Consider the following 18,313-nt stretch of genomic DNA (forward strand, 5'->3'; position numbering starts at 1 on the left):
GAGGAGGAGCCCGAGGCGGAGACGGAGAGCCAGGGTGACGGGGAGGAGCCGGAGGTCCTAGGCGGAACTGATGGCTCTGGTGACTGACGCGGCAATGTGGATCCGGAAGGCCGCTGTGAGGCCAGAGTGACCGAGGACTGAGGTGTAGCCGAGGGGATGAAGGAGCCTGACGGAGCCGGAGGGATGGAAGGATGAGGCGAAGCCGGAGGAGTGGAGTCCCGAGGCATAGGATGGACGACGCCAGACCAAGGCGGAGCCGGAGGGACGAGGGAGCCAGGCAGAGCATGTGGACTGCCGGGCCACGGCGGAGAGGAAGGAGCTAGGAGCCATGGTGGAGCCGACGGGTCAACGGGCCGAGGCGGAGTCCCGGCCTCAGAGGCTGGAGGCGGAGGTGAGGGAGACGCCGACCAAGGCGTCGCTGGAGGATGGCGGTCCCGCTGAGCTCGCACCACAATGATGGTAGGCTGAGGGCGAGCAGAGGGGCAGCCAGACAACAGCGGAGGAGGAGGCAGGAGTGGGTGGGAGGGTGGGAATTTTGGAGGAGCAGGCATTGGAGTAAGCTCTGGGGCTGGAGCCCTTCCTGGGCTTAACGGAGGATCAGGAGCCCGTCCTGGGCTTAACGGAGGATCAGGAGCCCGTCCTGGGCTTAACGGGGGTTCAGGAGCCCGTCCTGGGCTTAACGGGGGTTCAGGAGCCCGTCCTGGGCTTAACGGGGGTTCAGGAGACCGTCCCGGGCTTAACGGGGGTTCAGGAGCCCGTCCCGGGCTTAACGGGGGTTCAGGAGCCCGTCCCGGGCTTAACGGGGGAACAGGAGCCCGTCCTGGGCTTAACGGGAGAACAGGAGCCCTTCCTGGGCTTAACAGAGGATCAGGAGCCCGTCCTGGGCTTACAGGAGGATCAGGAGCCCGTCCTGGGCTTAACGGAAGATCAGGAGCCCTTCCTGGGCTTAACAGAGGATCAGGAGCCCGTCCTGGGCTTACAGGAGGATCTGGCATAGGTGAATTGGAAACCCCCTCATTTTGACCCATTTGGCGCTCCACATTTTGCTCCCTCGTGGTGGGCAGTGTCGCCGGCTCTCGCACCTGGTCTGACGGGTTGCTCTCTGGCTCTCCGTCATCGGTGGGCTCGGGCTTATGCCTCGTACCATGGGGAGATTGTAGGCTGGGCTCTGGGTCCAGAGTGGACCTGGCGAGATCCTCCATTGGGCCGACCGTGAGAGGTGACCCATTTCTCACCAGATTCCACTCTATGAATGCGGCGAAATCCTCCCGAGGACCATCTTCGGGCGACAACGCTCTGCACCTGGAGTTCAGGCTGGCGTGATAAAAGGTGCAGAGCTAGTGGTCCGGGTAGCTGGTGGCATTAGCTATCAAGAGAAACCGTCTGGTATGGTCCTCGAGAGACAGTCCCTCCTGCTCCAGCAGGAGGAGGAGGTATTCGGGGCGATAGAGGGGATCCATGACACACTACGGAAAGAAAAAGACTGTGAAAAAACGGAAAACAAAACGGAGGGAAAACACGCAGTTTTTAACTTTTTAGGTCGGGTCTTCTGTCACGGCTTACGCTGCTGGAAGGAACACGGAGCCGAGGGATAAACGAAACAAGGATTTATTAAATTATACATAGGCAAGGTAAGTAACAAATAACAGGTGGCAAGTGACAAGTTGACGAGTAGACCCCACAACACAGAACTGAAAGGACAAGGCTTTTATACAAGGGATAATGGGGAAACACAGGTGGATGGCATGACTAAATTAACAGGGACATGGAACACATGCGGAAATGACTAGACACACCTGGGAACTAATCAAACCACACACGGAAGACAGAAACTGGGTCACAGGGGCAAAAACACACAAAATGAGTCCAGGTGTGTGACAATAAGATTGTAGTTATATAGCTATAAGTTTGTTTTCTTGGTTTAGCATAGATAAATATGTCAGTTTCTATCTTGGTGCTAAAAAAAGTAATGATATTTTTATTGATCTCATTTAATTTCTTATTCTCACTTATGGGATACCTCAGTGTGTTAGGCAGGCTAATGCCCTGATGAGTGTGCCACATTATTTTCCAGAGCTGATATCTTCAACACTTCACTGAGCTAGGCAGTCATCCCCACGTCTCAAATCCACAGCAATCATACCGGTACCAAAGAAATCACCTACGTCTTGTGTAAACAGTTACCATCCCATAGCACTGACTCTTAGTCAGGTTAGTCAGGCACAACATCAAAACTAGCCTCCCCAACACACTCGATCTTCTCCAGTTTGCATACCGTCCAAACCACTCTGAAGATGATGCAATTTCACTGCAGAGTGACAGATACACTGACAAGAACAAAGTGAGAAGACAAAGTGAGAGCTATCAATACACTGGTACATTAAGAGAAGAAACACTTTATAGGTGGGGCAAATAAATAAAGCTATTAACTAATGAGTAATTATGGAAACAAATAGGGGCATACAGTATGAAAACTAACAATAAGTACTCAGACAGTAAAACGGGAAACTAAATCCAAAAAGAGCAAGACTGTTACAGTAACTTTCCTCCTTCCTGAAAGGCATGTCCTTGTTCCATAACAAGTATTGTGTGTTGTATTTCCAAAGCAGTTTATTAATACATTTTATGAATGTAAAGTTTTAAAATCTACTGACATTCTTTATATCGACTTCAAACATTAAAATGCTCATGCTAACTTTAGTAACTTTTTTATTGAACATTGATGCAATATACAGAGCTCATACAAAGCTGCCACAAAATTTCAAACCCAAAATTCTAAAGAAGGCTGCACAGTAGTTTCTCTGACACATAAGGTGGAGCAGTGATCACATTTTGGCTTAAGGTTTTGACAGGATGAGGTCCCACCCATTTCTCTCCTGGAAGAAAAAAGATGGAGATTGGTCAATGAACATCCTGTCAAAATTAAAAAATACTAAAATTAGTAAGGAGTTCAAGTTTTAAGACATGTTACAGCACAATAAATTGTCAAGAAGATCATTCCTCTGAGGTAAATATAACCATTAAGACCATAATATAAATTTAACCATTAAGATTATAAGAGTTTATTCATAATGTAACTAATATGATCCTCAAAGATGGCACTTGGTTTAAGCCTTTCTATGTTCTCTGTGTTTCCGTCGGTTTCCTTCACAATCAAAAGACTTGCATGTCAGATATAGATAGATAGATATACACACATAAACATACAGGGTATAAACTGGGCCGGGGCCATCCAGGGCTCAACATTAATGCTTCTTTAACACCAGAAAAGTAAATTGATTAAAACATCAGTAGACAAAAATAACTACGTAAACACCAAAAAGTAGAGTAAGTGGCAAATAGTGGATATAGCTACTGTGTATGTATATATATATATATATATATATATATATATATATATATATATATATATATATATATATATATATATATACTGTATATGTAATATAATTATAACTATAAAACATAAAATAACTGTTTTATATTTGAATATATTTTAAAATGTAATTTATTCCTGTGATTTTAAATGTTTTTAGCTTCATTACTCGTCACTTGATCCTTCAGAAATCCTTCAAATATTGTGATTTGCTGCTAAAAAAACATGTATTATTATTATTATGGTGAAAACAGCTGAGTAGAATTTTTCAGATTTCTTTGATGAATAGAATTTTTTGAAGAACAGCTTTTATCTTGAAATAGAATTTTTTGTAACATTATGTCTAAATCATCACTTTTGATCAATTTAAAGCATCCTTGCTAAATAAAAGTATTAATTTCTATCATTTACAAAAAAAAAAAAAAAATATATATATATATATATATATATTTGTATTGTTTAGTATTTTAAACATGCCAGTAATTGGAGAAGCTTTTCTTAAAATATAAATATAAATTTGTTAAATAATCAATGCCATTAATCAAACTAGTTGTTAATAGGGGTTATCAGGTTTCCGTCCATAGTTACCGATTCGATGGGCCATGAGCTCAAATCTGTCGGAACCAAAGAAGACCTCAGCCTTCCCGTTCACATGACAAACAATGAATGGAAGGCCAAAAGACTGAAAAAATAAACTGTCAAAATAAGTTTTTTTCATTTATGAAAAGACAAAAAGTGTAAAAACACAAGTACAAGGCACTGACACGATAGTCCAGTGCTTCCTGTGTCACACTTTTCAGCTTGTCTTTGATTTGCTGAGATTTGGAAAGGATGAGAAGTTCCTCCACCTCATTGGCTGAGAGACCTGCCTTTAATCCTGCCTGTGCAAAACAGAGAGGTTCAAGCCCATTGTTAACACACTATTTTATCAAACAATAGTTTGTTTTATTGTCTTTCCTACTGGTTTATTATAAATAGACATGCCAGTCTCCGTCTTGACACTAAAATGAAATTTCTCAATGCATATAGTTTGGAGTAATCATTTAAAGATTATCATGTATTCCATTTGGTTAGTGACTGTTTTTCTTATTTAGTTTAATTTAATTTCCTAATCTTGGATGCAGGATACCTCAGTTAGTAAGGCAGGGTGGCTAATGTCCTGATGAGTGCTCCAGATATTCTTCCAGAGCTCTCTAGACACCCTTTCCACCAGCACACCTCTCTCTTCTTCTTTCTCAGCTACAGCTGTCACAAAACGCATCACATTCAAAGTGCCTTAAATGGAAAGAAAGAAAAAGAGATTGACTGTGATAAACCTAAATAACCACTTTATGTTTACACACAAATAAAAAAGCCTTGAATTTTTGTATTTCTTTTTAAATAAACAGAAAGAAATTTGCTTTATTAGATTATAAAAACAATCTAACATGACAAGTGTAATGCCAAAATTTAGCAGTAGCACTACTTACATGCCCTTGTCAGGGACTTAAATGGCAGGGAAAAATCTTTTCCCGTAGGTTTACAATAAAAAAAAGTCCAGTATTCTTCTATTTGAGTGTGTAAAATCAGCTTAACCCTCTGGAGTCGATTAACGCGGATACGCGTTTTGAGTCATTTTCTCCTGATAACCCCAATAAGAACTTAAATTACACTTTCAGTTTTAATCATACAGATAAGAGCAATACATCAATCGAATCTGTAAAGGGTCTACTTTTTTTTGGATACAGACTTAATAACAACAAAACTTTGTGCACTTATAAAATAAAGATAACAAACAAGGTGTGCTGTCTGCAGCCTTTGTCTGCACTGATCTTTATTTACAAACACGTCATTAAAATGAACATGGCTTAGAAGCCATCATAAAGAGAAACAGTGGTTTGAATACCTTTTTTACAAGGCAAAGGTGGATTCACAGGAACCCCAAATAACTCAGACATCTGCTTCAAATCTGTGACCATGTAAGAAAACTTATTTTGGATCAATCTAGGTTCCTGGTTACCTAGAAATAAAGCAAAAAGGTTTTGTGACATTGTGAAGAATATCTCAACAAAAGCAACAAATTGTCTGACATTTACCTGAACCTCGAAAGACTGCTCCTAAAAGTGCCGGTTTGAATTTGAGGTCGATGTTCCAAACATTTCTATAGCGACACAGCACCTTGAAACACAAAATCAACACAGGCACAGTACTGACACTGCAATTGCACCGAAGGCATGACATATATTAAGGATGAAAAAAAAACATTACCAACCTCAAATGCCAGCCAGGAATAAGGAGAGATGATATCATAGAACAACTTGACCACTTTTCTGGAATTGGACATCTGTAATAAATAATAACTATATAGTACAAATCCAAAGCTAAAAGTATATACTACAATATTCAGTATATTACAGTATATTCTAATGGCATTTACAGGCATGAGGGCACAATACCTTGGCTGTGTTCTTGTTCTGATTCCTTTTAACGGGAGAAGGCTATAGCTGCAGGTTGGCGATCTCTAAGGGATGGGATCTACAAAGAAAGAAAAGACATAGGCAAACTCTACCCCTAACCTTAATTGTCTGTCTTGTACTCTCCCTTTTAAACTTTCTCCAAACCTGTTTGAAATTCTTTTTCCCTTTTTGGAAATCACTTGTCCTCCACCATGTCAATGGGTTTAATGGTGGTTGGTGAACCAGCTTAGCTGGGATCACTATGTTTTATGTGCTTTAAAACTCATTAGCACATGCTGTACAGTCTCTCAGAGTTCAGATATCTGACTAATGTTATCAATGCCAAGAAGTGACAGGTTTTACCCTCAGTGACACGGTCTCACTGTGGTACTTGTTGTACTTGTACACTCAGCAAAGGGAAACCTTGTTAAGGTTCAATGAGAGACAAGTCAAGATCCACTTTTCATGGCAGAATGCCACTCATTACTTATGCTATATTAACAAACATTATTAATATATACAATAGATCTTAATCGTGTTTTTTTTTTTTTTACTGAATTGTATGTGGATGAAAACAAGGCTGTGAAAGATAGACTCATGAGTCTTTCAATAACACACACTGTTTTATTGAGTTTTTGTCTACAGGGTTATTTTGAAAAAAAAAAAGATTTCTTCACCTGAACTGTGTTGAGACTTTAACCCTGTAAACCTTACATATTGTATTTAATAAACATATTTCTAAAGCATCTAAATTCTTAACAAGTAAAACTTTGCTGAAAAAACCTGTTGTGCTCAGTCTTCTGACATCTGTATGATAGCTTACATAGTATAACAGGAAGTAAAAAGCCTTTTAGTATAATTATAAAAATGACCACCTTCAGGTTATGATACGTGTCAAATATTAACTTAATTGATTTTCTTTTCACACCCAGAAAATGTAAAAGCATTATGTAACTTTCACATTACATGAGGACACGGGGGTCAGTGGGGTTGTTTGGGTTTACAATCTGATTTTTATAAGACCTTATTTTAAAGAATTATCACACTCTTAAAAATAAAAGAACCATTCTGGTTTCCACAAAGAGCCATTTTCTGTAATCAGTTCTTTAAAATATATCTATTTTTTTAATTAAGAAAAAATGAAATAATCTTGTAATATAAAGAAACTTTTTCCACTATAAAGAACCTTTTGTTCAAGGGAATGGATTCCCTTGTTAAAGGTTCTTTATGACAATAAAGAACCTCTATTTTTTGGAATGTATATGTTTTATATTTGTACATATGTATTATTTAGACCCCAGTTTTACTATTTCTGTATTCCTTGCTTATTTTTCAGCTATTTTTTATTTTGTGTGTGTGCTTGCTGTTGAATTAAAAACAATGTGAATTTACACTACTTTAAACATTTTATTTAGAAGTTGTTAAAATAGACATAGTATGAGATCATGTTTGGGCTGTAGGCTTGTCAGGGTGAGGCCCCACCCCCTTCTCTCCTAGAACACACAGCCAGAAAAGAAAATGATTGCACAATGAACAGTGAGATGGTTAGATAGGAATTTATGGTTTAAAACATCATACAACACAACACAGTAAAATATAAATATAATATGGTGTAATATATATGGTAATTATAAAAAAGTCGAAAAGTCGTTATTAGCAATGCATATTACTAATCAAATATCAAGTTTTGACATATTTACTGTAGCAAATTTACAAAATAATTTATTGGAACTTGATCTTTACAATAACCTAATAATTTGGGGAATAAAAGAAAAATGTATAATTTTGACCCATTGCTACAAAAATATGAGTACTTCTTATGACTGGTTTTGTGTGGTCCAGGATCATATAGAGAGGGAAGTGAAATATCCATAGTATCAATACACATTTTGGCAAATTCTTTGATTATCATCATTGTTAGCACTGGCAAACAATAAGCACATTTTAAATGGTTAAAATGCTGATAAGCCAATAAAGGGATAGTTCACCCAAAAATTAAAATTATGTCATTAATGACTCACACCCATGTCGTTCTAAACCCGTAAGACCTCTGTTCATCTTGGGAACACAGTTTAAGATATTTTAGATTTAGTCTGAGAGCTCTCAGTCCCTCCATTGAAGCTGTGTGTACGGTATACTGTCCATGTCCAGAAAGGTAAGAAAAAAATCATCAAAGTAGTCCATGTGACATCAGAGGGTCAGTTAGAATTTGTTGAAGCATTGAAAATACATTTTGGTCCAAAAATAACAAAAACGACGACTTAATTCGGCATTGTCTTCTCTTCCGTGTCTGTTGTGAGCACAATTAGTGAACAAATGTGTGGCAATCGCAACGAATGTGAAATTCCCAGTGACCACAACACTTATTTTTTCCATGATAAATGTTTTACTGTGGTATTTATCAGGGGTGCTGCACAAGATCCCGGGCCCTATGCATAGGCAGTACCCCCCCCCCCCCACTTGAAAATATATATTCCAGACTTTTCAAGGGCCCTCTCTTCCTTTGGGGCCCTGGTAATCAGTACTGGTTTTACCCCCAGTCCGGCGCCCCTGGTATTTATAGTTAAAACACATTACAGTTTTTTACAGACGCTATAGGACACATTTTTCAATACTTAGGTCACTTTTGCAAAACTCTTCACACAGTGAGCACAACAGAAGTCTATTTGGGCTAAACTGAGGATCGATTATCATTGCTTTGGCACAAAATGCATTCAATGACTACATCTCTCAAATTTCATGAATTATTTTCTCACTCAGACACAACAACTGCCAAAACTCTTTGTACGTACAAGTCAATATGCACATGCTTTTCAAAACTGTTAAACTTATGTTCAAAACAATAACATAATACAAAACTGAATAAGACAGCAATTTGCTACATTTCTACAGTAATATTTGAATGAAATATATTTTAAATCTTAAAATTTAATGCTATAATAACAATTGGACAATTAGTAGATTAGCATTACTATTGTATCTGTATCAGTGGATGGTGTGTATACAATTTCTTCTATTTTGGAATTACTCAGTCCAAAAAAATAAAAATAAATAAACGACATAAAGTATTGACAAATTCTGCGTTATTTCTGATTCATTCCAGTAACATATATTGCAGTGAATTATAAACAGAGATGTGTCCTTGTTTTACACAAGAAAACATTGTATAATGCTACATGTTGTTAGTGTTTTTTAGGTCATTGTTTTGTGGGTGACAAACTGTGTCTATCGGCTGTCAACCTTTGCTAGTGTTCTGGAAGAATGAGTTGATTTGACCTGAAGAAAATGTTTTGGTAGTTGTAATGCATTTTGAATGTGAAATGAACTGCTTTGCCAAGCTGAAAGTTGGTTAGGAAAACTGTGTGAAGAGTTTTGCAAAAGTGACCTAAGTATTGAGAAATGTGTCCTAGCGTCTGTAAAAAAAAAACTGTAATTTGCTGAAATTGTATGAATTCTTAATACTTTGATGTATCACAGGGCTTGTACTTATGGGGTTGTGGGGTATGTAAAAAAGTAAAAAAAATAAAAATAAAAATAAAACACATCAAATTCGGTGCAAAATGTAACTGCAGTAAAGTTCTGTTGAGATGCTCAGACCTTTGCAGCTTTTGGTCTTGTCCGTAAACACAAAAGATGGTCAAATTCATCCCTCTCCTCAAACAAGATGGGTTTGACAAGAGTTTGACAGGCCCTTTGGTCTTCCTTTTCAACTGAAATAAAGAAAAAGTAAAAAGAAGTTGTTGTTTTAATACATACATGTTGAGACAGTGTGTTTGACTATAAGGACTATAAGGAAGCTTATTAACACATAAAGTAAGGATACATAATTAAAGTAAATCTGTCAAGTGTTCAACCTTTGAAGGACTTCAGCTTCCTTGACAACCTCTTCAAGTTCTGCACTGAGCTTTGAGTTCAAGTTCCCTGTTAATACTAGCAGCTTTCTGACAGAACTGAACAAAATCTGATTCTGAGCTTTGACAATATGCCATGATGAACAAGAGAAAGGAAGAAAGAAAAATATGTGTGACTGAATTAGAAATTACAGTTCAGAAAAATAGGAAAGGAGAGAGAGAGAGAGAGAGATTCATAAAGAGCTGCTGGACACTGAATGTTGTTGCAGTGGCGCCCCCAGAAAATGTTAACATCGGTGGCCAAATGAGGCCACAGTAAATTTTGGGGGTGGCACATTAAAATAAAGAAAAAAAAAATAAGGGTTTGCAATATAGACAAAAAGTTATATCTCTGTGAGTTCTAGGATTTTATCGATAACGATAATTGCACTATTTTGCTGAGTGTTATAGTGCTGATATCTTATTTTCAATTGTGCTGACACCTGATTTTTTTTTTACCTTTACACCATTGTTTCTAAAAGTGTGCACCATATTTTAGGTCAAATACTTGCATTTGGGCTGTTACCAAGCAAATGCAATCAGTATCAACAAAATTGATCTTTGCAATGTAAATAAAACAGAAGCTGCATCTGAAGTGCCATTTAGATGTTTTTACACACTGTTTAATGCAGCTCCGTGGAACATGGAATACTTTAACCTGCAGTTACAAATGAATAAAAAATGTATTGATATTTTAAAGATAAAACATTGAAAACTGATGTTTGAAATTATTTAAAAAATGAAAAGGTTCCATTAAATGTGAAACTAAAACCGCCAATAGGTGGCAGCGAGTCACTGTTAATAAGTGAGTCATTGCGATTGAACCGAATCATTTAAACGGTTGATTCATTCAGGAACGAAACACTTTAATGTTGCTCAGAGACGCAAAACTGTGGCTGCAGCAGGTGCTGCACTTTTTTTCACTTCTTAAACTATTGTGAATTTACAATCTGCATTTAAATTAATAGGACCCACTGTAAATAATCCTAGGGGTGGCCGCAGGGGTGGCCAGAGTTCGGCCACCCCTGGCCACCCCTTCGGGGCGGCCTGTGTTGTTGTAGGAGCTGGAGATGTGTATGTGATATGAAGAAACTGCAAAACAGAAAAGAAAGAAACACTGAATTACAATTACATTGCAAAAGGGTATTAAGGGCATGGCAAATTATGTGTTTACTGTGTTACTTAACTAAAGAGTACACATTAAACACAGTTACTGTTGTTAAACGCATGGCACCATGTTTATACTACAAATATCAAAGTAAAACTACAGTTACGACGGGTGATACATGATAGGTGTTGTGGTTACTGAGGTTTTATTACACATGACATGGTTGAGCGACATATTACTATGGTAAAATCATGATAAATGCCTGACTTTTACATGTCCTCTTTCCACCACAGGTGAATTTCAAACGAATATCACAATGAAAACTCACTTTATAATGCTGGTGGCGTCCGACTAAATCATCTGAACATCAAACAGTTTGAATAGGACAAACAGCGTCCAGTATCGATTTGAAGAAAAAAAACTCATAATATTATTCATAAACGATCGACTACTTTATGAGAATGGTGGAAACCTGTACATTTCTCGAAGTCATCTAAAATCCATATCTTTTTAGCAAAACATTTCGAACATCTGGGAGAGTTTAAAACACCAACAGTTTAAAACGCAAATAGCAAACATATTAAAATAAACCCACAATGCATTTAGGCGAAAGTTTATGTATCATATCTTCTATTGCTAATTTAGAGAACGCTCATATGGGTCGTATTTGAGGATAGTGACAAACGAGTAAGTAGAGGCAACATCATAAAATAACTAAATTTTTCTGGAACTGGATACATATATAATAAATAATTTATACATTTGTAAAACCAAACAGATACATATGGACTACAATATATTAGTATTGTAATTCAATTAAATTCTAGTTTATTTGTATGGTGATTTTTATGATACAAATTGTTGTAAAAACAAAAACTTTACAGAAAATTAAGTTACTACAATATTTAGTAGTAGCTTATAAGTGGTGACTGTCAGTTTATGTACATATGGCAGAAATGTACAGAAAAAAACAATTAAAGATGTAATCAAACAGATGATGAACACTATTAACAGCAATTATTAAATAAGTCAATCAAACTTGTGGCAAAAATTCGGTAGTTCTCGTTATATTGTTTCAGGGTTGTCATCATCTGAGGTCCTCTGAGGGATTGGCATCATCTCTTCTAGGGTGTTTTGGATGTCAATCCCGTGGCAAAAAACAGAGAAACAAATAGAGACATAATTAGTGTAGCTGCTGTTCCAAACAAGAAAATTAATTTGTTTAACCCAGCTAAAGAAAATTTAATGCACATTTTAACAGATATAACTTCAGTCCAAGATGCATTATTTGAATGCTTGGCCAAAGAGATGTGTCTTTAATCTAGATTTAAACAGAGTATAAAGATGGAAGAACCTCCGATACTTTGATCTCCCGAGAAACAAACATACAACGGCATCTACGAGACACCCCACAGAGTGGAGGAGCAGGAGACCTCCTTCCCTTCTGTCCAATTGTTTCATTTTAAATCCCTTCACCAATGCTTACTTCTACTCAATCTGCTCAAAATGATTACATGAAAATGTCAATGTAAGTGAACTAACAGTCATGTCTGGTATCATTTGAAATGTCTCACTGGTACAATGGTCTCAGTCTTACAAAAGTAGACTGAAAGATCATACAGATCCTAAGAGTTAAGAGATCTTCCCAGGGTCTTCCATGCAAATTACCTTCTGTTCCTATGGAGTTGTAAACCACCCAGCTTTGGGACCTGAGCTGATGCAAATTCCAATTGTTAGTTCCTGTCTCCGTCTCAGGGGATGTCTGTCTTGGTCTGAGGTACTTAAGGAAATGTTGCAAGAGGATCAGGGCCTTCTGTAGCCAAAATGAGCCCAATTCGTATTAATCTAAATTCGAGGTCATATTAAAATGGATCCGATTAGAATTGACCTTGAATTAAATAACTTTGCATGCTGAAAAGACTGAACGTGCAAGAAACTTTCAGCCAGCACCGGATACCTTCCTTGGACCGAGTGCGGGGACCTTACAAGAGTGTGTTTGAACCCTGAATGTTATCAGGAAGGCTATTCCAGAGTTTGGAAGCCAAATAGGAAAAAGCTCTACCTCCTTTAGTACTTTGCTATCCTAGGTGCTACCAAAAGTCCTGAGTTTTGTAGTGTGATGTATTTTAGTGTGGTAGAAGACTAGTTAGGTACACAGGAGCTAATCCATTAAGGGCCTTATAGGTAAGTAATAATATTTTGTAACTAATACGGAACTTAACAGGCAGCCAGTGAGTGCAGAGACTGTAAAATTGGGGTAATATAATCATATTTTCTTGACCTGTTAAGGACTCTAGCCGCTACATTTTGGACTACCTTCAGCTAATTGAAGATGCAGGACAACCATCTAGCAGTGCAAATACAATAGTCCAGTCTAGAGGTCATGAATGGATGAACTAGCTTTTCTGCATCAGTAAAAGGGTAACATGTTTAGTAGCTTGGCAATGTTTCTAAGATGGAAGAATGCTGTTTTTGTAACTTGATAAATATATTTTTTTCAAAAGACAAGCTGCTGTCTAATATAACACCCAGATTTTTGACTGTAGAGAAAGTAACAGTATATCTGTCAAGTTGCAAATTGTAATCTACAAGATTCTGAGTACTGTTTTTTTTTTTTGGTCCAATAAACAATATCTCTGTCTTATCTGAATTTAATAGGAGAAAATTATTGGTCATCCAATCTTTTACATTTTTAACAAACTCTGTTAGCTTAGATAATTTAGAAGTATCGTCTGGTCTTGTTGAGATAGATTGAGATTATTTAGTATCATCAGCATAAAAGTGGAAACTAATCCTATATTTTCTAATAATACTACCAAGGGGCAAAATGTATATTGAAAATAGTAGAGGACCTAGGACAGATCCTTGTGGCACTCCATATTTTACTGGTGATAAATGAAATGACTCCCCATTTAAATAAAGTGTTAGCGATTGGACAGGTAGGATCTAAACTATCTTAAAGCCTGCCCTTGAATACCCATATAGTTTTGTAATCGATCTATGAGTATGTCATTTAGAAGTCATCTATTCTGTCATCTATTGTGTATAACGCAGCACTAAGATCAAGTAAAACTAGCAATGTGATGCAACCTTGGGCTGACGCAAGAAGCAAGTAATTTGTAATTTTAACAAATGCCTTTTCTGTGCTATGGTGGGGCCTGAAACCTGGTTGAAATTCAGTGGGGATGTTTGGATTTATGATGTGCTTTACATATATATATATATACAGTACAGACCAAAAGTTTGGACACACCTTCTCATTCAAAGAGTTTTCTTTATTTTCATAACTGTGAAAATTGTATAGTCACACTGAAGGCATCAAGGGCTATTTGACCAAGAAGGAGAGTGGTGGGGTGCTGCGCCAGATGACCTGGCCTCCACAGTTACCGGACCTGAACCCAATCGAGATGGTTTAGGGTGAGCTGGACCGCAGACTGAAGGCAAAAGGGCCAACAAGTGCTAAGCATCTCTCGGGGAACTCCTTCAAGACTGTTGGAAGACCATTTCAGGTGACTACCTCTTGAAGCTCATCAAGAGAATGCCAAGAGTGTGCAAAGCAGTAATGAAAGCAAGAGGTGGCTTTGAAGAACCTAGAATATGACATATTTTCAGTTGTTTCACACTTTTTTGTTATGTATATAATTCCATATATAATTCCACATGTGTTAATTCATAGTTTTGATGCCTTCAGTGTGAATCTACAATTTTCATAGTCATGAAAATAAAGAAGACTCTTTGAATGAGAAGGTCTGTACTATATATATATATCATATATCAACATATGTCAATATGTCAACATCAGGTTGCAGTTAACAATCTAAATGCAGCACTCAACTTTAAACAATAGAACAAAAATAATTATCAGGGAGCACAGGAGAAACAACCATTATACACTGACAAGAACAGAAAAAGCAAGAAGACAAAATACACTGGTACATTAAGAGAAGAAACAATATATAGGTGGGGCAAATAAATTAAGCTATTAACTAATGAGTAATTATGGAAACAAACGGGCATACAGTATGAAAACTAACAATAAGAATTTAGACAGGAAAACAGGGGAAACTGTTTGTCCTTGTGCCATAACAAGTATTGTGGGTTTTATTTCCACAGCAGTTCATTATTAAATTTGTAAGATTTAATGAATATTAAAATAAATAACTCTTTTTAAAATCTACTGACATTTGTATATCTACTTCTAACATTACAATGCTCATGACAACTTTAGTAACTTTTTTTATTGAACAGTGATGCAATATACAGAGCTCAATATACAAAGCTACCACAAAAGTTCAAACCCAAAATTCTAAAGATGGCTGCGCAGTAGTTTCTCTGACACATAAGATAAAGCAGTGATCACATATTGGCTTTAGATTTTGACAGGATGAGGTCCCACCCATTTCTCCCCTGGAAGAAAAACGGAGAAGAATGATTAGTGAATGAACATTCTGTAAAGATTAAAATATACTACAATTAGTATGAAGTTCAAGTATTAAGACATGTTACAGCACAATAAATCGTCAAGAAAATCATTCCTCTATGGTAAATATAACCATTAATACTATTATAGAGTTTAGTTATAATGTAATATGATACTCTAAGACGGCCATTGGTTCGAGCCTTTCAGTGTTCTGTGTTTTCATTGATTTCCTTCACAATCAAAAAACTTGCATGTCAAGTCAGTTGGAAACATTACAGTAACCATACGTGTGAGTGTGTGTATGTGTGTGTGTATTATCCCTGTAATTGGACATCTGTCCAGGGTTTTTGTCTTCCTTTTGCCCCAAGATGCTGAGTGAGACTGGCTCGAGTATCCCTGTGACCCTACAAGAATCAATATCTTCCTAGACTGTAAGTATTAATAAATACAACACCTGTTTCTCTGAACTGGCCCATGCCAGTCATAGTGGCAGTTCTATAAATATAAATAGATATAGATATAGATATAGATATAGATATAGATATAGATATAGATATAGACACATAAAGGGTTTAAATTGTTCCGGGTCCATCCAGGGCTTGACATTAACACTTCATTAACGCCAGACAAGTAACATGATTAAAACAACAGTGACCAAAAATAACTATATAAACATTAAAACCCAAGTATTATTCAGATTTTATTGCAATTAGAGTAAGAGGCAAATAGTGGATATAGCTATATAATGGATCTATTGACAGTGTAAGGTTCAGGGCTGGACTGGGACAAAAAAAACAGCCCCGGCATTTTTTGGTCCAGGTGGCCCACCGCCACTACTTCTACCACTGTTTTTCTTAAAATATAAATATAAATTTGTTAAATAATCAATGCCATTAATCAAACTAGTTGTTAATAGGGGTTATCAGGTTTCCGTCCATAGTTACCGATTCGATGGGCCATGAGCTCAAATCTGTCGGAACCAAAGAAGACCTCAACGTTCCCGTTCACATGACACACAATGAATGGAAGGCCAAAAGACTGAAAAAAGAGTGAAAACAACTGTCAAAATAATTTGTTTTATTTATGAAAAGACAAAAAGTGTAAAAACACAAGTACAAGGCACTGACACGATAGTCCAGTGCTTCCTGTGTCACACTTTTCAGCTTGTCTTTGATTTGCTGAGATTTGGAAAGGATTAGAAGTTCCTCCACCTCATTGGCTGAGAGACCTGCCTTTAATCCTGCCTGTGCAAAACAGAGAGGTTCAAGCCCATTGTTAACACACTATTTTATCAAACAATAGTTTGTTTTATTGTCTTTCCTACTGGTTTATTATAAATAGACATGCCAGTCTCCGTCTTGACACTAAAATGAAATTTCTCAATGCATATAGTTTGGAGTAATCATTTAAAGATTATCATGTATTCCATTTGGTTAGTGACTGTTTTTCTTATTTAGTTTAATTTAATTTCCTAATCTTGGATGCAGGATACCTCAGTTAGTAAGGCAGGGTGGCTAATGTCCTGATGAGTGCTCCAGATATTCTTCCAGAGCTCTCTAGACACCCTTTCCACCAGCACACCTCTCTCTTCTTCTTTCTCAGCTACAGCTGTCACAAAACGCATCACATTCAAAGTGCCTTAAATGGAAAGAAAGAAAAAGAGATTGACTGTGATAAACCTAAATAACCACTTTATGTTTACACACAAATAAAAAAGACTTGAATTTTTGTATTTTTTTTAATAAACAGAAAGACAGTTGCTTTATTAGATTATAAAAACAATCTAACATGACAAGTTTAATGCCAAAGTTTAGCAGTAGCACTACTTACATGCCCTTGTAAGGGATTTTTCCCATAAGTTTACAATAAAAAAGACCAGCATTCTTCTATTTTAGTGTGTGAAATCAGCTTAAAGCACAGCTTAGATTCATAAGACATCATAAAGAGAAACAGTGGTTTGAATACCTTTTTTACAAGGCAAATGTGGATCCACAGGAACCCCAAATAACTCAGACATCTGCTTCAAATCTGTGACCAAGTAAGAAAACTTATTTTGGACCAATCTAGGTTCCTGGTTACCTAGAAATAAAGCAAAAATGTTTTGTGACATTGTGAAGAATATCTCAACAAAAGCAACAAATTGTCTGACATTTACCTGAACCTTGAAAGACTGCTCCTAAAAGTGCCGGTTTGAATTTGAGGTCGATGTTCCAAACATTTCTATAGCGACACAACACCTTGAAACACAAAATCAACACAGGCACAGTACTGACACTGCAATTGCACCGAAGGCATGACATATATTAAGGATGAAAAAAAAACATTACCAACCTCAAATGCCAGCCAGGAATAAGGAGAGATGACATCATAGAACAACTTGACCACTTTTCTGGAATTGGACATCTGTAATAAATAATCAAAATATTCACAAATCCAAAGCTAAAAGTATGTACTACAATATTCAGTATATTACAGTATATTCTAATGGCATTTACAGGCATGAGGGCACAATACCTTTGCTGTGTTCTTGTTTTGATTCCTTTTAACGGGAGAAGGATATAGCTGCAGGTTGGAGATCTCTAAAGGATGGGATCTACAAAGAAAGAAAAGACACAGACAGAATCCCTACCCCTAACCGTCTGTACTTTCCCTTTTGAACTTTCGCCAAACCTGTTTGAAAAATTCTTTTTCCCTTTTTGGAAATCACTTGTCCTCCACCATGTCTATGGGTTTAATGGTGGTTGGCGAACCAGCTTAGCTGGGATCACTATGTTTTATGTGCTTTAAAACTCATTAGCACATGCTGTACAGTCTCTGGAGTTCAAATATCTGACTAATGTTATCAATGCCAAGAAGTGACAGGTTTTACTCTCAGTGACACGGTCTCACTGTGGCACTTGTTGTACTTTTACCCTGAGCCAGAAGATACCTTGTTTAAGTTCAATAAGAGACAAATCAAGATCCACTTTTTATGGCAGTATACCACTCATTAGCTATGTTAGCTTAACAACCATTATTAATATAACATATTATGAACAAACTTCACATTAAAAGTAACACTATTCTTGGACTTTAATCTAATAA

General features: G+C 37.1%; 2 protein-coding genes across 3 annotated transcripts; both read right to left on the minus strand.

Moving 5' to 3' along the window:
* Nucleotides 1–2,692: 2,692 nt before the first annotated feature.
* On the minus strand, nt 2,693–17,978 carry LOC132157795 (glutathione S-transferase kappa 1-like). 2 transcript variants are annotated; one of them, XM_059567076.1, is made up of 9 exons: nt 17,937–17,978; nt 5,812–6,010; nt 5,628–5,699; nt 5,452–5,533; nt 5,262–5,375; nt 4,506–4,651; nt 4,141–4,257; nt 3,965–4,058; nt 2,693–2,876 (listed from the first exon to the last, which is right to left on the minus strand). In XM_059567076.1, exons 3-9 carry the CDS (start codon nt 5,697–5,699, stop codon nt 2,776–2,778), a joined length of 726 nt encoding a protein of 241 aa, XP_059423059.1. In that variant the 5' UTR covers nt 5,812–6,010; nt 17,937–17,978; the 3' UTR covers nt 2,693–2,775. The 2 variants fall into 2 exon arrangements, with proteins under 2 accessions (XP_059423059.1, XP_059423058.1); XM_059567075.1 differs by lacking the exon at nt 17,937–17,978 and having other exon boundaries at nt 5,812–6,290.
* LOC132157797 (glutathione S-transferase kappa 1-like) lies at nt 15,095–17,847 on the minus strand. The gene is made up of 8 exons (XM_059567077.1): nt 17,744–17,847; nt 17,561–17,632; nt 17,385–17,466; nt 17,195–17,308; nt 16,722–16,867; nt 16,357–16,473; nt 16,174–16,267; nt 15,095–15,216 (listed from the first exon to the last, which is right to left on the minus strand). Exons 2-8 carry the CDS (start codon nt 17,630–17,632, stop codon nt 15,179–15,181), a joined length of 663 nt encoding a protein of 220 aa, XP_059423060.1. The 5' UTR covers nt 17,744–17,847; the 3' UTR covers nt 15,095–15,178.
* Nucleotides 17,979–18,313: the final 335 nt, after the last annotated feature.

Source organism: Carassius carassius, chromosome 15 (genome assembly GCF_963082965.1).
Source record: "Carassius carassius chromosome 15, fCarCar2.1, whole genome shotgun sequence".
NCBI classification, from domain to species: Eukaryota; Metazoa; Chordata; class Actinopteri; order Cypriniformes; family Cyprinidae; genus Carassius; species Carassius carassius.